The 23,358-nt window shown below is 36.0% G+C and overlaps 1 protein-coding gene across 2 annotated transcripts; it reads left to right on the top strand.

Annotated features, from left to right (window-relative positions):
• Nucleotides 1–4,860: 4,860 nt before the first annotated feature.
• Nucleotides 4,861–22,885, top strand: LOC121419885. 2 transcript variants are annotated; one of them, XM_041614354.1, is made up of 11 exons: nucleotides 4,861–5,422; nucleotides 10,042–10,146; nucleotides 10,890–10,988; nucleotides 11,906–12,323; nucleotides 13,121–13,258; nucleotides 15,308–15,426; nucleotides 16,258–16,462; nucleotides 17,077–17,238; nucleotides 18,581–18,704; nucleotides 19,786–19,898; nucleotides 22,631–22,885. In XM_041614354.1, exons 1-11 carry the CDS (start codon nucleotides 5,370–5,372, stop codon nucleotides 22,739–22,741), a joined length of 1,647 nt encoding a protein of 548 aa, XP_041470288.1. In that variant the 5' UTR covers nucleotides 4,861–5,369; the 3' UTR covers nucleotides 22,742–22,885. The 2 variants fall into 2 exon arrangements, with proteins under 2 accessions (XP_041470288.1, XP_041470287.1); XM_041614353.1 differs by having other exon boundaries at nucleotides 11,906–12,341; nucleotides 22,631–22,883.
• The last annotated feature ends 473 nt before the right edge of the window (nucleotides 22,886–23,358 follow it).

Below are 23,358 nucleotides of genomic sequence, written 5' to 3'. Positions count from 1 at the left end.
TTTTAGGCAAGAACATAAAAAAACAAAAACAATTTTTTTTTCAAATCCTTTCATTGTGTGCTACAAAGGTTATGGTGCCTTTGAACAGTGGCATACTGAGGGGTGGGGGCTCGGGATGCCCCCCCAAATAAAAAAATTATGACCAAGTAAAAAAGTGGAAAGGATAATAACAGAAAACATAGAAAGTGAAATATGATATCATTTTCTGAATATTTTAATGAAAAAAGTGAAAAATTTTTGCTTGCTCGCTTCACAACTTTTTAATACATTTTACCCGATCTGCCATATCTTGCTCCTTCAAAATTGACTCAATACACCATTGCCATTGAAAGACATGAATCCTTTCCTGTTTGTCCTGTCAAGCACATATTAATCATGGTGAAGGATTCAATTACCCCTTGAAAATAGGATTCATGTCTTTTATAGGTACCATAACATAATTTGTTCACATAATAATTATTAAAGGTACTGTTTCACATAATAAAAGGATTTGAATTATTACAAATTCTCCCAACTTATGGCAATCTTCTTACTTGGGTTGACAAAAAGTCTCTTCTTTTCTTACTTATGAAGGAAAATTCAAAGGTAAAATAAGTTTAAATGAAAAACAATATAATTCAGGTAAATAAATAAATTTGTAAATGAAATTTGACAGCATAATTCGAAAATTATGTCAAAAATAATGAAAAGATTCAGAGGAAGTCTGCTGATTAGCCAAAAGTCTAATCATCAAATTTGTCATTTCTGCCATTTTGGCGCAAGCCTCTTTTTGAACCCCCGACAAAAACGTCCCGTCTTCGCTCAAGCATGAAGAAAATTTATTTGTTTAAATGGCTTTTCAAAGATAAGATCTTAGAGCATCTACAAACATGAAAATATAGATATAATACTTTGAAACAAATTTTTTATAGACTTTTCAAAACTGTCCCGTTTTTTGATAAGCACTGTATAGTAACAGTCTTGATTTTATATATATCCCTTTTCATAATATCAGTATTCATTTAATTTTAACTATCTGAAAAAAAAAATTAATCAAGGAATTGTGTGGGAATAATGCCCAACTTGATTGATCACCCTAATGGCTCGTTTATGTATTGTGAATGTTTGTCGAAGAAAGATTTATTGCAGTTTCCCCAGGCCAGTAATTCCATAATTCATATGTGATGCAACAAGAGTGAAATATAAATTTTTAAAATGTAATCAAGAAAAAATATTTTAGTTTATTTAGAATGCCAGTGTTTCGAGAGGATATTTTACATAACCGATCTGACATTTCCAAGACATTTCATGATCAATGTAGAGTCCGAGAAATTTGGTAGAATCAATTTGTTGCAAAATCATATACCTACATGATCAGGCAGAGATTTCAAAGAGTTACTGAAGAGCATGAAATTTGTTTTGTTTACATTGAGTGATAGCTTATTCGCTTGAATCCAAGTCTATTAAAAATATTATGTAGTGAATTTGGGTTACGGTGTTACAAAAAAGAGTGTCATTTGCACGTCATTAGATGAATTATTGAAATGATTAATAAACAAAATAAAAAAAGCAGTGGGCCCAAAGATGACCATTGTGGTAGACCGAAAAAAATAATTTTCATGTCTAATGAGTGACCTTTTATAGAAATAAAGAAAAATATGTTAGTTAAGTAACTAGTGAACCATTTCAAGGCCTTTCCACCCACACATCATAATGGGATAATACAAACGATAGCATTTACCACCTGATCAATAAAAGAAAGTATTGCATGTACGGTAGAATGTTTTTTTTTCTAAACCCAATTGGGAATCGCATTAATGTGACAATCAGATTTAAATTTATAAAACGGGAATTTTTCAAGAATTTTAGACATGGAAGTAAGGAGAGAAATCGATCGGCAATTGCCGACAATCCGTCTATCAACCTTTGCTTCTTTCATGTTTTTAGGAACCAAGCCAGTTTTCAGGGATTTGTTGAATATAAAAGTCAAAACTGTCAGAATTTCAATAATTATTTGTTTTATTACAAAATTTGTAAGTTCATCGCACCCTAGCTGGACCTTTTTTTAAGGTTTTAAATCATTTTCAATAATATTTTCAATTAACTTCATATTTAGTGATCGGGGTAAAGAAAAAAAGATTTAGAATTGGGATTTTTTAAGTGTTGGAATCTCCTATCAGTTTCTGGAATGTTTTGGGAGAGAGTTATTAAACACGTTAGTCATAGCAACAGGATTAACAACCGATACATCGCTATTTAGAATTTCTTTAGTGAACTTCATCGATTTCTTTGTGTGTAAAATATCGTTGATAACCATCCACGTACTCGATGTATCATTTTTATACTTATTTGATTTATCAGAAAAATACTGTTTTTAGCCAAACGCAACAAGGATGTATTCTTTTCAAATTACTATTTCTGGATTCTTTTTATATTCACAATATAAGTTGCTTTTACGATTTATGGACTTGAGGAGTGAATTAGATATCCAAGGAAGTCTCGTTATTATTTTTTTGATAAATGGCAGTATCCTGTATATATTGCGCTTTAAAGGTTGACAAAAATATTTTTTTTTAAGCCCGAGTGAATCACAAATTTCATTCAATTTGAAGGTATGTAATGACTGATAGAATGATAGCTTTTTTCAGTTGTTGCCAATTTAGGCCTATTTTTAATCATTTCTTTTAGTAATGTCCATGCACCATAACAAAAGCAGTATAGAGGACCACGTTAATCATCTTACTTCGGTGTTAATTTTGTTAAGTAATTTCAGCACCAACACTTTAATAACACGAGTAAAATTTTTACCCAATATTGGGTAAAAAGGAAACATGCATGTTTGCTGGGTATTTTTTTTACTCCATATTGGGCTATTTCAACGCAACATTGCGTAAAATTCACAAAATATTTGCTATCTATTTACCCAACCAACATGCATGTTCCCATTTTACCCAATATTGGGTAAACCTTTTAAAGAGTGAAGTACAGGAGTTGTTACAATACATATAATTGTTATTTTTACACATTGTGGTGTTATATTTTATCTCTAGTGTACATTTTTAACACCTGAAGGTGTAGTACTTTACGGACACCAACTGAACAGGTGTTAAGTTGACACAGTGCATAGTAAATTCTTTAGGACACCAGGGGCATATGCCCCCATTACACCCAACTTTATGCACATAGCGCATTTTGAGTTATTTAGTTTATTAACTTGCTTGATGAAAGAAAAAGAGTTATGCACCCCTTTTGAATTTTTGGATCAGCTCTCTAGTTGCTAGTTATTCGAAGACTCTTTATTACTATTACAATCGAACGTTAAATGCCTATACGAAATATAACCAAAGCATCATAATCTGATATTATAATCTGAAGCTAGAAAATGAATCTTCAACCCCATTAAGGTATTTTAACCCTAAATGAAGCACTTGTGACAACCTTTTTGGGTGTAATCTTACAACCCAGGGCCGTCGCCAGGGGGGTGCGGAGGGTGCGAACGCACCCCCCTTCAGAACCAAAAAAAAAAAAAAAAAAAAAAAAAAAAAAAAAAAAAACGGAGGGGGGGGGGGGGGGGGTAGGGATACACCGAAACTGCATTGAGGAACAATAGGCATGTTGACCAGTATGTACTTTCTATATCCATTATGGCCGGCGGGCTATATAACTGCATGAAATTGAGTTAATACGTTGTTTTTTGTGTTTTTTTTCATAAAAAGCACCCCCCCCCCTAGAAAAAAGCTGGTGACGGCCCTGCAATTGGAAGATATACCTTAATTATCATTTGCACCAAGAAATGCTTGTTTGCACCCCAAAAGATGCAACTTTGCACCTTTTTTCGGTGCATAATACTTGACATTAAAAAAGGATCAAATATAAACCTTTATTTACAGGGTTTATCTCTGCACCCTCAAGGTGCACAAATGAGTTTGCTGGGGGTGCTGCTATTGTAGCAACCCCTAGGGTTCAAATTTAAATCCTTAATTCTTAGTGTGCCCAATGCAGAATAATTGCTGAAATAATTATCAGCACTTGAAAAAAAAAGGATGAAAAATGTGTACCGGTAATTGGATTGTATATCGCAAACATGTTAATAAACGCTATATATTGTCGCACCTTTCTGGAAATTTGTTTTAACGTCCGCCGAAATCTGACGGCAATGGCATTGTTGATGACGACGACGACGGTGATAATGGTGGTGGCGGTGGTAGTGGTGGTGATGATGATGAGAAGGATGATGATGATGATGGCGATGATGAGAAGGATGCTGATGTTGTGATTTTGGTGGTGGTGGTGGTGATGATGATCATGATGATCGATGTTGACAATTAAGATAACAATCATGATAAGGCATTGGCATAATTCGATTGACATAAAGTGACATTCCAAAATATCCTATCTGGAATCAACATATTGCCCCTCCCTAAAAAAACGAAATAAAGAAAGAATGAAAAAAATCAACATGATTAATTAAGTCAAACCATTTGTCCGAGGATATGTCGCTGATCTTTATTTAACTTGCACAAAAACATCATTTTACGTACATTTTTTTGGTCGAGGTAGTATAGGCATAATATCTTAATTAGTTGTCGGGGATTCAACGCCGGACTTATGTGAGTAGCTGCGGCGAGCCAGACAGTCTCTGTCACTCACTGAACTGGAAATACGGGTATTTCCAGTTCAGCGCTGCCACTGGGTAAATTGCCAACTCGTCTACTGCAAACTGAAGAGCAATTGCCAATTTGCCTTAAAAGAAAAGTCTTTAATCAATGTGTTATACCGGCAATGACCTAGGGTTCTGATCCTGGTCTGTAACAAAGAAAATAGAACAGAAATTAAAAACCACCCAACACAGTATGGTACGTATAATGCAGAGAGGAAAACCATTCAATGGATTAGGAACCAGACTAAAGTAATAGACATAATCAAAGCAATTAAATCAATGAAATGGAGATGGGCTGGCCACCTTGCAAGATCACATGATAATAGGTGGACCAAACGCATCACAGAATGGAGACCATGGCTAGGATCACGAAATCGGGGTAGACAAAAATTGAGATGGAGTGATGAGCTCACAAAATTCATTGGTATAAATTGGATTGCGTGCAGCACAAGACAAGCACCTTTGGCACCAACTTGAGGAGGCCTTCGCCCTGCAGTGGGCTGAACACGATGATGATGATGATGGCTAAAACATGGCTAAAACAAAAGCAAGAACGCCCGCTTGTGGTGAATGACGAATAATTTTTTTTCACTGGACGGAGCTGACGACTTTCCACAAGTCTCTGTTTACCATGGCAACACTTGAATGTGTGACTAATAAAGAACTGTGTTTCATTTGAAATGTTAGTGATCTTCTTCAGATAATTTTAAAGATTGATGACGAACCATCAATGTCTAGGTTATCGTCCCGTAATGAGGATACTTGGACACAACTTCAAGAAAGGTAGGTTTCATTGTCGTGAGTGTGGCCCCACGTGTTGAAAAATATGTCTGGTTCTTCAAAGGAGTGCCATTATTAACAGTTTTAATAGATCTAGATTTAACGTTATATCTATTTACAGACGTTAAGTTACATGTGTTACTGACAAGCTTACCGTTTATTATAAAATACCTCGAGTGTGACTCATTCAAACAATATTCAATCATATCAAGTCAAAGCAATGAGTTTCTACTTTACTATTTAGCCTAATTTTAGGAATCTAGCTTTGCGTGAACCACTCATTCAATGAACAAGGTTATAATATAACCTTGTTCTCAGTTATATCTCCATGTGTGACAAAATAAGGTTGGCAATGTTTGGCTTATTTTCTCTTTTTCTTTGGGGCAAATGCTTGATTTTTTTACACTGACAGTTTCCATTAGACCTGTTAATTCATACTGCTTGGCTCTTATTTAAATTTGATTCTTTATATCATTTTTTCTTAATTAAAAATAGAGATCAAAAAATGAAAATTTTCTTGCCATATTACTTTCCACCAATAGAGGGCGTACACAAAAATATGCCCAAAATTCAAGTTTTTGAGCGCTCTGGTGAATACAAAAATTATTCCCACATTACTAATGATAAATAAATTAAAACTGTATTGAAATTAGTAATTTTGGTCACAAAAGTGATATTTTAATGATTTTTTAAAGTGTGTGCTCTATACAGCATTGGCATACCATAGTCCTACCTGTAGATTCTCCACAGGCCAGATGGTAGCAGTGAACAAGTGGCGTGAACTAGAAGTAGAATTAGAAAAAAAGGCAAGGGCAAGGCCAGGGAAATTCGCCTTCTCTGGCAGTCTGGGCTTGAATAGGCCGAACTAAGTATGTTGTACAAATAACAAGACAAAATAAAAAGTTAAATAATTGCGGAAGATCCATTAAAGATGTAGAAAGTAATTAGAATTATAAGTTTTACAAATTTTGATTTGTGACGTCATATGCACACATTATTTTAATAGTTAGATGTAGGCACTCATTCAATGAACAAGGTTATGATATAACCTTGTTCTCACTTGTATCTCCATGTGTGGCAAAATAAGGGTGACAATGTTTGGCTTATTTTCTCTTTTTCTTTGGGGCAAATGCTTGATTTTTTTACACTGACAGTTTCCATTAGACCTGTTAATTCATACTGCTTGGCTCTTATTTAAATTTGATTCTTTATATCATTTTTTCTTAATTAAAAATAGAGATCAAAAATGAAAATGAAAATGAAATGGAGCGTTGTGGCCCAGTGGATAAGTCTTCTGACTTTGAAACAGAGGTTCGTGGGTTCGAATCCCAGCCATGGCGTAATTTCCTTCAGCAAGAAATTTATCCACATTGTGCTGCACTCGACCCAGGTGAGGTGAATGGGTACCCGGCAGGATTAATTCCTTGAATGCATGAGCGCTGAGAGGCAGCTCGAGCTAAAGCCGGGGTAATAATAATAATAACAACGCGCCTCGGAATAGAATATTTCTAGATAGATGGCGCTATATAAATGCCTATTATTATTATTATTAAAATTTTCTTGCCATATTACTTTCCACCAATAGAGGGCGTACAACAAAAATGCCAAAAATTCAAGTTTTTGAGCGATCTGGTGAATACAAAAATTATTCCCAAGTTACTAATGAAAAATAAATTGCAACTGTATGGAAATTAGTAATTTTGGTCACAAAAGTGATATTTTAATGATTTTTTAAAGTGTGTGCTCTATACAGCATTGGCATACCATAGTCCTACCTGTACATTCTCCACAGGCCAGATGGTAGCAGTGAACAAGTGGATGTAGGTATGTTGCAAAAGCGCCCGCTAGATGCATTCTAAATGAGGCATTGAGTTTGCAGGGCGACTGTGGGGGTATCGCTTTGTATTGTGTTTGCATGTGCAAGGAAAGGTTATTCCCCATTGCATCATTGTTTTTACGTAGTTGAATGTTTACTTTATGGCTGCTGTCTAGACTTGAAAAAAAATCTCACTTGGGACTCTGTGTGCTACTGGAACTTTGGCCTTGCTTTCAACCTCTTGCTATTCACATTTACAGGTATCATCCCACTCTGAAAGGTATTCATCCCGATAGAGCAACATTTCAACTATATTGTGGTGAAATTTGAATGAAATCTACTGACGCTAAGTGTGTTTTTTATGTGCGCCTATGTTTCTGTATGTAAACTATTGACAAGAACTTTCAAACAAGAACACATTTAAATAATGTTATCATTATTTCATATCTTGAAAAGTATTAATTTTTGCCTGCTGCCATCTTTACAGAAAGAACATTTGATTTTACATGTGAAACAAACTTGATCTTTAATGATAATGAGTAAACAAACGTATGTTTCTCAATGAGACGTGCACATATTGAGAGTAATGTTATGTACAGTAATCAATTTGAACTGATATCGTTTAGGCTTATCATGCTTATCGTGTTATCCTTAATAGCTTATTTCAACCTATCTTGCTTTTAATTTGTGCTTGTTTTATAATAGAAGATCATGAAAAGAATTATACCACATGACAGAGGCAAGACTTATGATAATCATACAACAATAGCAGAATGATAATATGGTTGGATAGCCCATTTCAAAGTCTCTTGCGAGCGAGCTTAGGAAGTGAGCAATTTTCGAGCATTAATGTGTTAAAGACTGAAATGCCTCTCTCACCCTAGTACAGGTTATACTCTTTCAGTTTAAAGATTAATATTCGACATATCACAGGCTTACCTTCCACAACATTAGTTGTGTGAAACTCCATTCTTCTATCAAATACACGTAGGGATGGGAAATGGACCATCTATGTACGTATCACTGATGTAGGCGAACAGGTCGGCAACTGGTATTGGTCAATCACATGAGTAGCTTGCTGACTTTCTCTGAGAAGGATAAAGTTTTGCCTTACAAGGGCTACTGGGAGATAACCCTTAAGGCAAACAACTTCCTCAGAAGTCGTTGAACCCAGCGATCATTGTTGTACGCTTCTACAAGACCCAGGTCTTGTACCTTCCTCTACATGGATTGCGTGAGGTGGAAGTATCAACCCCTGACACGAATCGAGTTGGTGTGAATAATTATCCTTGAGCCACGACTTATCTTTAAGATGCTGTAAGAACCTCCTGTACTGCTCAAGATGTTTCCCTGTTACTCTATATGCAAGTGTGAACACGTTACCAATGTAACACCCATGTATTGTTGCCAGTTGTCTATATAGCGTTGGGGCTGTTTTGAATGTCCCGTCAACAAATACAGTCTGGATCTAGAAGATATATATATAAGAGGAAGATCGTGATGTAATTTTTGATTCTTAAGGAAACAAATTTTATAAAATCGTTTTTAGAATGTTTTATACTAATACCTATACCAGCAGGGGCATTGCTAGTTTAAAAAAAAAAAATTTTAGTGGGGGGGATGTGGCCAGATTGCCGACAAATAGTTAATGTCACCCATTACCGATGACCAACGTCGATCAATTGAATGGTATAAAGCCCACGAGGTATGTTCAATTGTGTGCCTCTATCATATTTTCCTTCTAGATTAAAAATGAAATTTGTTCACCTCACATGCTGAATATATTTGCTTTCCAAAAACATCCTGTATCTAGATACTACGAGCGAGCGCAGCGAGCAAGGAAAAATATTCTCTTTCGCAGAAGTGATAGATCTTCATCAAGAAACATGATGGGCCTTTGAAATATTTATTTTTATATATTTAGTCATCCCTCTTACCAAAATATAATACGAGCGAGCACCGCTAGCAATAAAATATATACACATTCTTTCATGGTACCAGTCTTATTTCGTTGTCAAAATGCACAAGCAAATGGGCCAAATATGACTCTATTTGGGCAGCTTGCTCCTTTAAAAAAAATCTCTTTCCCTCCTTTCTGTTTCCTCTTCTTTCTTTCTCTCTCCCTCCCTTACGTTTTGCCGACAGCGATCGCAAATGTGCCAACAAGAATTTTGAAAAGGGGAGGGGTGTACTTACAACCCTCCCTCCTCTGTGTCTCCCCTGTTTGCCAGCTTTGAAATCAAACAGAAAAAAAAACAATGAAATCAGACATGTATCTTGTCTTACCTCGCTGAGTATCTGTAGAGATCTTCTTGTTATGAAGATTGAAACACCTACAGCATTATCCATGAGTGACAGTAATCTGTGACCATTCCAAGTTCTCTGCCACTCTCCTTCTATTTCAACCTCCTCAATGGTTTGTGGAATTGCTGGTATATACCTCGCTCGGGTTCTGGACAACCTAGTACGTATTGTCTCATAAGGGGGGACAGCTTGTCCTCTGTCGTCCCGTATTGGCGCCACTTGGTTGTTGGCTCTCTTTAAAGGGTGCGAGGGCAATAAAATTTGAACAATCTATATGCATTCCAATCCTGAAGTTTATCAACAATCAGCAAATGATAATTACTTTTTACACTTATAAAAATATTCACACCTCAAAAGACTGACCTATTTTGCATTCATGTACAGTTTGTTGACCTACCATGTTATAGTCTGATATGGAGTCAAATCATTCCCTTGCTCACTCAAGTAATTGCATTTCCTGGTGATGGTTCATTATATGTTGTGTTTTTGTGTTATTTTGTAGATTGCGAAAGAGACGGGAGATAAAGGAGACACCTCACGGAGGTGGGTTAGATCATGGATTATCAACAAACAGACACAGGTCTGTTCCCCCAAATCCACTACCAAGGTATGTAACAAAGAAGATGATGATGATGGTGGTTGATGACTAGGATGATGGTGATGGTGGTGATGGTGATGATGATGATGGTGATGATGATGATGATGATAATGATGGTAATGATGATGGTGATGATGATAATGATGAAGATGGTGATGAAGATAATGATCATGATAATTATAATGGTGATTGTGCTGGTGGCAGTGTTGTTGGTGGTGGTGACGGATAGGGATAATGATGGTGATGATGAAGTCGGCGATGATGAAGACGGAGATGATGATCATCATTTTGATGTAGAGTGTTAGTAATTGCAGTGTATATTGGATTTAAAATTTAGCTTCAAATTCACAGATTACGCCAAACACATTAACAAATAACAGGCATATGACTGCATCATCATATTCTATGGAATTGAAAAATGAATATGACATTGATGTTGATGATGTTGGTGAAAATGAATACAAACTGCAATGATGTTGATGATGGTAATGAGTGACAATGTTACCGTAATACAAACTTGCACATGATAATGCTGCGTCAAACAAAGCATTCAGATTAAAAATGAATGATTTTCTCATTTGATTTTCAGGGAATAAGTTTACTAACTGAAATTCAATTAGCATTTTTTGACAAATTGCTACACAAATGACTTTTTCTGTAGCAGTCATAAAAAAGTGGAGCAAATTGTGATGCGATACCAGGAAAAATGTTTCCTGGTTTTCATGAATGTTTTTTTTTATGTTAATTGACAGACTTGCCAGCCCTTCTCAATCAGAGAGTCTCACATCCCCAGAGCTCAGGGGAAGACACTACTCTAAGGTTCCACCAGTTCAAAGTCTTCCAACTCACAGGTATACTAAACTTATTTTAAGTAATTATAAAAAAATGAATGGTCCTTTTTCAAAGCTAATCCAATGATGTAGTTGCAGCAAACAATTATTTTGTTAGAAAATCTCTTGAATCATTGTGCCCCATATTACATGTATCAAGTGCTGGAACATATAAACCTAAATTTGATAAATCATGAAATCTAAGATGAAAACTTATCACAGAGAAAAGACCAATAGAATAGATTCATGTAAGCACATGTCTGACAGTGTGTTATTGCACCTGGCTGAAATGCAATGTTTATTTTTTATGATTTCTCAGCAAACTTTTATACTTTTTGTACCAGAATCATTAAACAAAAATTTTGTTTGAATTCATCGACTGGCATTATTATCTACATGAAAGAGGGCAGGGGATTTTTGAGAAATAAAAGAATTTAAAGAAAAAACATTGAAAGGGATTTACTTGAAGAAAAAAAATTGAAGGAAAAAAGACTGAATGATTATTTGGCTGAACAGACTAAATGTGATACCAGTGGCTTTGAAGCATTTTTTTTTATTACGTTCATTTTATATTTTCACTTCTAACATTATCCAATCTTGGTCCAAATTTGCTATTGGTGTAATATATAGGTTATTTATCCAAATGTTACTTTAATTTAGACTTGGCTAGTTACATTTATATTTATGATTGTCAATATCAAAACTCCACTGAAGGTGATCTTACATTTTCTTTAATGATTATTTACTTACTTTTTATTATGATTTAAATTATCATTATTATTTGTTTGACGTTACCTGTGCCTGGGAGGCGAAAAGCAAACTGAATCATTATGACCGCAGGTCTCTCTTCCCGATAAAACTGGTTGGGGGAGTGCAGGTGGACCACTACACCAGGGTATAATAAATGATTAAATTATTTGCTTAAAAATTATTTTCAGACCCCAATCAGATGATACACTCAGTTTAAAAAGTCACAACTCAGACACATCTCCAGAGCCACCCCTTGCCCCTCAGGATCATAGAGCTCCTCCTCCCTACATCTCAAATGGAACATCCCACTCTGCACCAGAACCAGCATACAGAGAGGTGCCAGCCTGGGACCAGTACACTGGCAGGCGGGCGGGGACAGAGAGAAGAGAAGTGAGGGATGGTGGAAGACGGAAAGGGAAGAAGAAGTATTATGTGAGGCAAGGAATGAGAGGATTTGAGGATGAGGCAGAGGATCTTATCTATGCAAATCAGTTGGAGATGGTGGAGGAAAGAAGAAGAGACAGGTATCCAGATCATGGGAGTAGGGATGAAGGACCAACGCTGGTAGAATATGATGATATTCTAGGACCAATAGAACTACCAAGGGTAGACACTCAGAGACGGGTAGGTTTATATTTACTCGGTCTTAAAGCAGTTGGTCTATAGACTATTTCTCAAGTGATCTAATATTACATAAGCTTAACCCATCTGCAATCACTCTAGTACTATTGAAACTTGGTCTTCCTTGCACTTGATCCAATGCCCACGTAGTCTAATTCTCATTTAGTCTAATGCCCAGTTGCTATATTTCCTCTTCATAAACTAATTATTTTGTGCTAGATATGAAAGTTGTGTAAGACCAAGATGATATTAGATGCAGAGGGTATACTGGAAAGTAAACAGAATGGTAAATGGGCTACCCGCTAATGCCAATTAGAAACCAATCGGTTATAGCTGCAATAGGAGTAGACATGTTGGATGAGACCAAAGCAGCGAGAGTAAACATAGACCAAGTGGTAATTTACTGAATAGGACCTGTCTTTGCAACTGAAACAAACAGCAGATATTTGTAGGTGCAATCCATTGTTGTCACAGGGGCAAATCCAGTGGCAGTATTGTGAATATTTTTTTTTCTATAATAGTCACCCATAAGTCACACACAATGCTTGGACGGAGCATTGTGATGTAGTGGTTCCAGTCATTTTTTTTCTGATCAGCATTTTCTTGTGCCAATTGGAGAATAGCTTAAGATGCTTGTGAATGCTGTGGAAGTTTTTGTGTGAAAGTTCAACCAGTCAATAAGTTAATTTAATAAGACAAAAATGAGACAAAGCATAAGTACATGATTATACAATTTTATGATTATTAAAAAAAATGTAATTCAATGACATTTTTCATTTTAGGAATCCAGTGCTGTTATTCGGATGCAGGACGAACTATTTGCGCAAACATTCCTTGAGTATTTCCTGACTAGTTGCTTACAAGATGACATGGTCTTAGAAGTTGCTGTGGATGTCATGGCTAGTGTCAGGGATGAAAGGGTTGGTGAATTCTTTTGTATGTATTTTTGAATTAATTTTGTGTCGCGATGGGCAATGGAGGTAGAAAAGGTAGAAAGGAAACTTTTTTGTTGGTCTTATTCTCACCTTTTAAGCCAATGTGTTGTGGGTTCAAATGTTAGAGGCTGTTCTCACTACGTTCCTAAAACTAGTTTAGTGGAAACTAGTTTAACGCATAGTGAGAACGGTCAAAGCGGTCTTGGAAGCGATCTTCCAAACCGGTTTGGAAAACCACCTCGCGATGTAGTTTTCAAGATCGCTTTGCCTCATTAAACTGGTTTTAGCGTAAGTGAGGACACAACCGTTCTTCGGGAAGCGATCTTCGCACATTTTGAGCGCGCTACTCCACACAGAAGCGGATCTAGAAGGGGGTTGGGGGATTGCAACCCCTCCAAAAAAAAAAAAACGGGGACCATTTTTTCAATTCTTATCTTTTTTTTAAACTTTTAATTTTATTTTATTCTATTTCTATGTATTTGCCAGTGAGTATCAGTGACAAGCTGTTCATAATAAAAGTATTAGGCTAACAGTGCTTATTCCAAGGTCCCCAATTCTTTGTATCTGTGTTGTTAACTGGCCTTACGTTGCATGAAAATGCATCTTAATTTTACAAATTTTCATGGGGGTTAATTTAGCAACGACCTCTATACCAAAAATAGTGGTGTTTTAGATGCAAGAAAACGCCATTTTCACACACAGATTTTCAAAAATTTTCCCTACTACTGGGGACACTACTGGGGACACTACACTACGCTACGCTCCCTCGCATACCACCCAAACCTCCCCTTTATAAAAAGCTGGATCCGCCCCTGCCACACGACAGGTGTAGATTGCCTATGCTGCGGTTTCGAATTTCGCGCGAAACGTGTCACCCCACTGAGAGCGTTTCCATAGCAACAAGAGCACTTTACGTGAAGTGATTTTGAAAACCACTTTCGTGTGATCAAGTGGGAACGCTAGCAAAGCGATCTTCCAAAGTGGTTTCCTGAATCGGTTTCCAGTAAACTAGTTTTAGAAAGCGTAATGAGAACTGCCTCTTAGTCCTGTCATGTTTATCTTTGGCAAGAATTTTATTCACATACTATTGTATTCAAGTCAGGTCGGATCAATTCCCCTGAATGCACAAAGGGCTTGAAACAATAGCTGAAGTATATTATATAGTGTACCTTTGAATTGACAAACTAGATAATGATGATAAAAAAATCCAACTGGCCAATACTGTGCTTCCTCCCTTTGACTGTGTGTTATAATTGGCTAGTCTTGACTAGTCTTGATATATACCCTTTGAGATAACTATTAGTGATATTGAGGATAAATTAAAACAAATAAAATAAATTTTATTTGTTTAATAACTGAAATGTGTTATTTTAGTGGAAATGTACCTGTTTTGCCATTTTGTAACATATTTATTGCAACACATTTGTGTGTTATAATTCAACTGGGTCTACATGTATATTACAAGACTACACTTATGAGAATGATGCATTATGGGTAATGAACCTAGCCAGATATGAGTAGTTGAGATGGGGGAATTAAAGGGGGAGTGAACTATGTGTGGTCTCTCATTGACTGTGTGTTATAAATACATAGTCTTAAATATATGTTTTCAGATCTCTAATACTATAGAGAATAAATTGACATATAATTGTATTTGTGAAGAGAAACTAAAATGTTTTGAGAGGAAAAGGAATCGTTTTGCTACTTGGTAACATAATTAATGCGATATAAATGTATTGAGTAGTTAATTAGCATTTTATCATCGAAGTGGGTCTATATTACTAGACTACACCATCATTACGTGTCGGGAAACTGGCCAGATATGAGTAGTTGAGGACTCGAGATGGCGCTATTGGTTTATATCTGCTTTAAGGCTGCTGGCTCATATGCCATTTAAAGAGAAGAAGAAAATAGGAACAAGGAGAAGAAAAAAAACGATATTAATAAAGTAACAGATGTCACTTTAAGAATTTTTTTTTTTACTTTTCTTGATTTGTTTGATGAGGAACATCAATGATATTTATTTTTTTGTAGGATCTTGAGCGGCAGTTATCTTGGCCTGTTCTTGACATAGGAAGAGAGATTTTAGATGAGATTATCCATGAGAATCTCAGAGATATAGCCTTCATTGAACTCAGGACATCCATCAAGGGGTCAGTATTCACAATGTTTGTTATAAGCTACTTAAATCCTTGCATCTTATTAGCTCAGAGCAAAATAGTCAATGAATGAAAAAAAACCAGTCATTGGAAATCACTATCAAGTTTGTAATACCAATCAATAAATTTTATTCTTATTTATGTATGAAGTGTTATTCAAACAGGATAACGACGTCAGAAATAAAAAAAACTGTTATACTAATGGGCCCAGTATAACATAAAACAAAACAAAATTCAAGCATGTAATGTAAACAATACAAAGGGAAAATACAAATCCTAGACATAAACAGATGGGAATTTTAGATATACATCACAGAAAATTGTATATCCTACATAATTGAGAACAATAATGTAACCCAGACCTGCAAGTAGAAAGCGATAGAGGAAGGAAAGATAGATGGTAAGGGTGAGATGGGGTAAAATAGAAAATAGAGAGCTATAGCAGAAGAAGAAGGCACATCATTTTTTTACACTATGATACAATATAATATAACAATATCTGTCGATTCCAAAGTGCACGGATTCAGGTTTAACAAAACTAGATCAGCAGTATTCAGGGAACAACCAAATTCAGGACCTGTTTCAAATCAAAACCAAAAAGGTTTCGAATTCGAAGAAAGAAAGAAAAAATACAAACTCCTAATAGATCAAAAACCTGTTTAAAATCAGTATTTTACTTTACTCTAATCACATTTGTCTGTTTTGTTTCATCTTACAAGGTCTAGATTCTTTAGTAATGATTAGATGCTTGCAGAATGCCTGTGTGACGAATATGACTCCTCACCTTGGTAAGGTGTCTACATTTAATGTTCTTGTATTTCTTAGATTCTGGAACATGGTCTTAGAGACACCCTCCCTGTACAAACCTATTGCTAGAGATCTCCTTCGTGAGTTGATTGATGAAGAAGTATCATCCATCGTACCAGAAGCAATCTCAGAACTTGTCACTGAATACTTTGTCCAGAAAGATGTCGTAGTGGACTTCAATTTCATCTGTGATGAGGTCATCGTAGGACTTTTGCCTGATATAGTAAGTATTCACGTTAGCACAATATTGTCAAATCGAAGGGTTGTTTAAAAAAGATCTATCAAAGTCAAATATCAACTTCCACTTGTGAGTGTTATAAAACAGCATTTCCACTTTTTTCAAATTATGGTAAGAGGTTGTGTGCAATTGCATACTAATTACTGACATTGCACATCATATAAATCATTTGTTGGTCAGCATATGATCATTATTTTAGGCCCCCTCAATAATAAAATGGAATTTAGATTTTAGCATTCATACCAATATTCCTAACTTCAGTTTGATATTTTAAATGTTGGAATTTTCATACCAAATGCTATTCAAATTCTTTTGAAACTCTGACCATGTATTATGTAATATTTTTTTAGTTCAACTGAGGACAAGTTTTAAATAAGATGCAGAGGGGAAAATAATAATAATAGATATTATCCTGCTTGCATACTATAAAAAATAAATTCCTTACTATATTCATGTCTAAGTCACATTTTCATATCAAATAATCAGTGTTACATAAATCTGATCTCTTGATGTCATAAATATGTAAGAATATAAAATACTGGATCTTCATATTCAAGTTATTATTACACTCTACTTACATTTTGCTGCTCCCCATGTAGATTCTTGAGGCTGTGTATGATGAGAGCATTGTGTCACTAGTAGAAGGAATCATCCAAGATGAGATAGTCTCCCTCGCCAGCAGTTTTGTGGAGGATTCCTTTGCAACCGGGAGGCCTAAAATTCCTATCAGCCCAGAGCAGAGACTACAGGATCAGAATGAGGTGAGATGATTTAATAATATGGACTGACTTTCACAGATATATATCATAATATCATTGAGCGCCCATTATTTCTGAAATATTGTCCAACCATTCTTATTATATATATTCTGTATTACAGTTGCATGCAATATCAACCTTCTTGCATTTTGGACAGAATCTTGTAGCTTTTTTTTGTGTGGAAGTTGCAATTTTTGATGGACTGCATGTTATAATTTCTGACCTTTGCTCAGATATTCAATTGTAATAAACTACCAGGGTTTTTTTCACAAAATTCTGTTCTTTTGATAATTGTTTTTTGTCTCACCTGCGAAGCAAAGTGAGACTATAGGCGCCGCTTTTCTTACGGCGACGGCGGCGGCGTCAACATCAAATCTTAACCTGAGGTTAAGTTTTTGAAATGACGTCATAACTTAGAAAGTATATGGACCTAGTTAATAAAACTTGGCCATAAGGTTAATCAAGTATTACTTAACATCCTTTTAGAGTTTCATGTCACATGACCAAGGTCAAAGGTCATTTAGGGTCAAAGAACTTAGACCATGTTGGAGGAATCCACATCGAAATCTTAACCTGAGGTTAAGTTTTTGAAATGTCATCATAACTTAGAAAATATATGGACCTAGTTCATGAAACTTGAACATAAGGTTAATCAAGTATCACTGAACATCCTGCATGAGTTTCACGTCACATGACCAAGGTCAAAGGTCGTTTAGGGTCAATGAACTTTGGCCGAATTGGGGATATCTGTTGAATTCCCATCATAACTTTGAAAGTTTATGGATCTGATTCATGAAACTTTAACATTAGAGTAATCAAGTATCACTGAACATCCTGTGCGCGTTTCAGGTCACATGACCAAGGTCAAAGGTCAATGAACTTTGGCCGAATTGGGTGTATCTGTTGAATTACCATCATAACTTTGAAAGTTTATGGATCTGATTCATGAAACTTGTACATAAGAGTAATCAAGTATCACTGAACATCCTGTTCGAGTTTCAGGTCACATGATCAAGGTCAAAGGTCATGTAAGGTCAATGAACTTTGGCCATGTTGGGGTTTTTTGTTGAATAACCATAACATTTCTGTAAGTTTATTGGTTTAGTTCATAAAAAGTGGACATAAGAGTAACCATGTATCTCTGAACATCTTGTGCGAGTTAGAGTAGTATTCAAAGTCAGCACTGCTGCTATATTGAACCGCGTGATGCAGGTGAGACGGCCAGAGGCATTCCACTTGTTTCAAATATCAAAACACTTTTACAGCTCTCATGGCATTAAATATATTATAATGGTTGTATTGTCCTGTGAATAAATGAATAATCATTTTCTTGTTCCGTTTCTAGATCAAAGCTTTGGCTGACACCTTCTTGCTTGATGTGGCCATCTTTGAGAATATTTTGACATCTCATCTTCTCCCTAACCAACAAGTATGGAGCAATGAAGAGTATTTAGATCTCTACTTGGATTGTAAGTATAAAGGGGAGGCCCTTTCTTCATACCTTAAATTAAACTTATTATTCAGTTCTTTAAAATTCTACAAGAGGTTCAGTTATATTGTTCCTTATATTCTTGAAAATAAGTTTACCAAAAAGCTCATCAGATTTTGAGGAAATAACCTAAATTGGAAAGAAATTGTGCCATTTCCTTTTTAGATTGAAAAAAAGACATGTTTATTTATTTCACTAATAAAGATGGAAAATTCAATACTGCTCAGACAGACAATAATATCTTCTCCTCCTGTATGATTGTGAATATTCCATGTTGGTGCAGAAGGTTGTCATGCTAGATGGGTAAAGTTACCCATGAATGGAGACCTCTTCTTTAATGATCCTTATGTATCTGACTTAGCACCTAGGGACATCTTCCATTCATGTGTAAAATCATGCATAACTTTAAGCCCAGCGCACACTATGCAATCTGATGCGACGCAATTTTTTAATAAGGCGAACTTTGCATTAATGTGACATTTCCAAGAAGCAAAATTTTATTTGAATATCAGCATAATGTTAGGAATAATAAAATCATAATTTTGCTTTCCGGCAAGCTGTGTGTTAGTAGTAAAGTCCAAATCGGCTTCAAGTCGCAGGCAATGATGATGACGTTATTGCGATTTGGAATTAATTTTACTTTTATACCTACAGGGAGGCTCCACCTTGACTGAATTCAGTAGTCCTATCACAATTCTGAATTCTGATTGCTAAGATTTTATCGGCTGGAACGCTTATATCAAATGTTATTACAATTTCTTTGAAATTCGGATCGCAATGAATCACATAGTTTGTACTGAGCTTTACATACATCTTTATGAACCATCCAGCACTGCCCTATGAAATAAAGCTTAGTATTGCACCATTTAATGCTTGAGTGCCTAGGTAGCTAAGCTAAAACCAGGTAATAATGATAGCAGGGCCCGCTGGGAGAACAGTTTTTAGAACTGTAGTGGTTACCCTGGTTAAATATCCCATTTTTTATTTTCATCATCATGTAACCGATTTCTTTCTCCCAAGTGTTATTGTAATGATTGAATACCTATTTTTTGTTTGTTAAGCTCTTCTATTGGATCAAGTACTTGGTCAGGAGTTGGATGTCGTAAAGAGAAGAGACTATACAGAATATTGTTTACCACTTAAGAGATACCATGAAAAGATCACAACAAATGTTGTAAGTATGACCTATTTACATTACTGCAATCACCTGAGGGTGTTTATAAGGTGATCAGATCCTCCTGATCTCACAATCGCTTTAGGGTGGTTTACAGACTCACTATATTTGGAAGGACTCCAATTTTTGTCTCACCTGCGAAGCAAAGTGAGACTATAGGCGCCGCTTTTCCGACGGCGGCGGCGTCAACATCAAATCTTAACCTGAGGTTAAGTTTTTGAAATGACATCATAACTTAGAAAGTATATGGACCTAGTTAATAAAACTTGGCCATAAGGTTAATCAAGTATTACTGGACATCCTATTAGAGTTTCATGTCACATGACCAAGGTCAAAGGTCATTTAGGGTCAATGAACTTAGACCATGTTGGAGGAATCAACATCGAAATCTTAACCTGAGGTTAAGTTTTTGAAATGTCATCATAACTTAGAAAATATATGGACCTAGTTCATGAAACTTGGACATAAGGTTAATCAAGTATCAATGAACATCCTGCATGAGTTTCACGTCACATGACCAAGGCCAAAGGTCATTTAGGGTCAATGAACTTTGGACGAATTGGGGATATCTGTTGAATTCCCATCATAACTTTGAAAGTTTATGGATCTGATTCATGAAACTTGGACATAATAGTAATCAAGCATCACTGAACATTTTGTGCAAGTTTCAGGTCACATGATCAAGGTCAAAGGTCATTTAGGGTCAATGAACTTTGGCCGAATTGGGGAAATCTGTTGAATTCCCATCATAACTTTGAAAGTTTATGGATCTGATTCATGAAACTTGGACATAATAGTAATCAAGCATCACTGAACATTTTGTGCAAGTTTCAGGTCTCATGATTAAGGTCAAAGGTCATTTAGGGTCAATGAACTTTGGCCGAATCGGGGGTATCTGTTGAATTACCATCATAACTTTGAAAGTTTATGGATCTGATTCATGAAACTTGGACATAATAGTAATCAAGCATCACTGAACATTTTGTGCAAGTTTCAGGTCACATGATCAAGGTCAAAGGTCATTTAGGGTCAATGAACTTTGGCCGAATTGGGGATATCTGTTGAATTCCCATCATAACTTTGAAAGTTTATGGATCTGATTCATGAAACTCGGACATAATAGTAATCAAGCATCACTGAACATTTTGTGCAAGTTTCAGGTCTCAGGATTAAAGTCAAAGGTCATTTAGGGTCAATGAACTTTGGCCGAATCGGGGGTATCTGTTGAATTACCATCATAACTTTGAAAGTTTATTGGTCTAGTTCGCTAAACTTGGACATTAGAGTAACCAAGTATCACTGAACATCCTGTGCGTGTTTCAGGTCACATGTCCAAGGTCAAAGGTCAATGAACTTTAGCCGAATTGGGTGTATCTGTTGAATTACCATCATAACTTTGAAAGTTTATGGATCTGATTCATGAAACTTGTACATAAGAGTAATCAAGTATCACTGAACATCCTGTTCCAGTTTCAGGTCACATGATCAAGGTCAAAGGTCATGTAAGGTCAATGAACTTTGGCCATGTTGGGGTTTTTTGTTGAATAACCATCATATCTCTGTAAGTTTATTGGTCTAGTTCATAAAAAGAGGACATAAGAGTAACCATGTATCACTGAACATCTTGTGCGAGTTAGAGTAGTATGCAAAGTCAGCACTGCTGCTATATTGAACCGCGTGATGCAGGTGAGACGGCCAGAGGCATTCCACTTGTTTTTTTTATTTGTTAGATTGTAGCCCATAGGGAGGGTGGGGGGGGGTCCCACTCCCCTTGACCCTGTATGTTTACAGTGTACCATGGACTCGCCACAGTTATTTACAGGGTTCGTACGGGTCAGGGAATGTTTGGAAAGTCAGGGAATTAGTCATTTTCTTTCGGAAAGTTAGGGCTCATTTTTTCAAGACATTTATGACTTTTTTATTTTAATTTGTGATGTCAGAAATTTATTGAGGGGGGGGGGCTGAATCGGCCCAGCGTCAAAACAAGCTCAGTCTCTTCATAATAATAATAATAATAATTGCTGCTTATTCAGCACTTTTTCAAAAAGTTAGAGTTAAACTGTAGAGTTAAAACTAATATGTCAAATTATGTGTTTTTCTTTTATGAACAACTTTACATTCATCTACAATCTTTTGACAACTGTTATTTGTTCTAAATATATCTAACTGTGGCCTATGGATAATAGTACAATGCCTAGTTAGTTTATTATACACATGTTAATGAGAGGCTGGACATACAGTACAATTGCACATGTAAAATATATCATTACATGCATGGCAAGGTGACAATAGATTCATATGTAAATAAATGCAGATGCAATATGTGTTAGGCCTAATGGCTAAATGAGCACTGATGCTGCAGATCTGATGCATACTTGACTTATTGCTAGCTAGACATACTGCTCAGGGATTTTCCTTTTGCCTCAAATAAATCTTATAGTGTAATATCTTTTTATAACAAAAGCTTGACACTTACATGACACACATGTGTTGATAGTCTCATTGAAAACTTAAGCAATGATTTAAATGTATAAAGACAAAACTTTCTATACACTGTTTGCATTTTTGCTTAAGTTTTGAGGTGTCTTATGACACAAATATTTAATATTCCTCTTTGTACAAGATTTCACATTTTTTTTCACCTCATGAAATCTCATTCCATCGCACTATTACTTATTTGTGTACTGTGGTCTATACATAAGCATCACCAGTCATTTGTATTTAATTTTCAGGCAATAGATGTCATCTTGGAAGAACTGACTGGACACCTTGATGAGGACATGGCTGAAATGGATGAATATGAAGTAGGGATGGATAGAACGTTGAAACTTGATCTCCTCTGAATCATGCTAATATATTAATATAGCCTATTTAGATGTGAAGTTTAGTGTTCTTATATAAGATACTTCATGATATGGAAGAGGTTCATCGTGAAGGATTGAGTAGAAGAAATAACCAGTTGACTCACGATGTATCAAACGTAGAAGGAAAGCGACGTTTCGTCTGCCAGCTGCTAGACTTCGTCAGGCAATGAGCAAAGACGCTACTGCGCACGGGTTATATAGCATTGGCGTGCCCGGCTGCATGCTATCGTCTGGCTCCACTCGGGTGTGATCCGTGGCTAACGCTGTGACGGCGATGGGCACACCAGCCCCTTGTCGATGCTATATAACCCATGCGCAGCAGCGTCTTTGCTCATTACCTGACGAAATCTAGCAGCTTGCAGACGAAATGTCGCTTCCCTACTACGTTTGATACATCGTAAGACAAAACTGGTTATTTCTTCTTCTCAAGATACTTCATGTTGAGAAGTTCATCCTGTTTGGTGAACGGACAGAAATTCATCTTACTTGAATCATGGACCTACTAGGTCCATGCTTGAATCATGTTTTATTTTGCTTTTGATAATTTGAATCATGATACTGTGCTTTGAATAATGGTCTAATCTGCAGCATTGCGA

This window comes from Lytechinus variegatus, chromosome 8 (assembly GCF_018143015.1).
Source record: "Lytechinus variegatus isolate NC3 chromosome 8, Lvar_3.0, whole genome shotgun sequence".
NCBI lineage: Eukaryota > Metazoa > Echinodermata > Echinoidea > Temnopleuroida > Toxopneustidae > Lytechinus > Lytechinus variegatus.
Note: the sequence above shows the minus strand (reverse complement) of the source record. Positions and strands in the feature narration are given on the sequence as shown.

Excerpts from the sequence above, each read along its gene's own strand:
- LOC121419885 (XM_041614353.1), top strand. The coding sequence starts at position 5,370 with ATGTCTAGGTTATCGTCCCGTAATGAGGATACTTGGACACAACTTCAA. Across the intron at positions 12,342-13,120 it reads GGGTAGACACTCAGAGACGG|GAATCCAGTGCTGTTATTCG; the intron begins GTAGGTTTATAT and ends TTTTCATTTTAG. Across the intron at positions 18,705-19,785 it reads TTTAGATCTCTACTTGGATT|CTCTTCTATTGGATCAAGTA; the intron begins GTAAGTATAAAG and ends TTGTTTGTTAAG.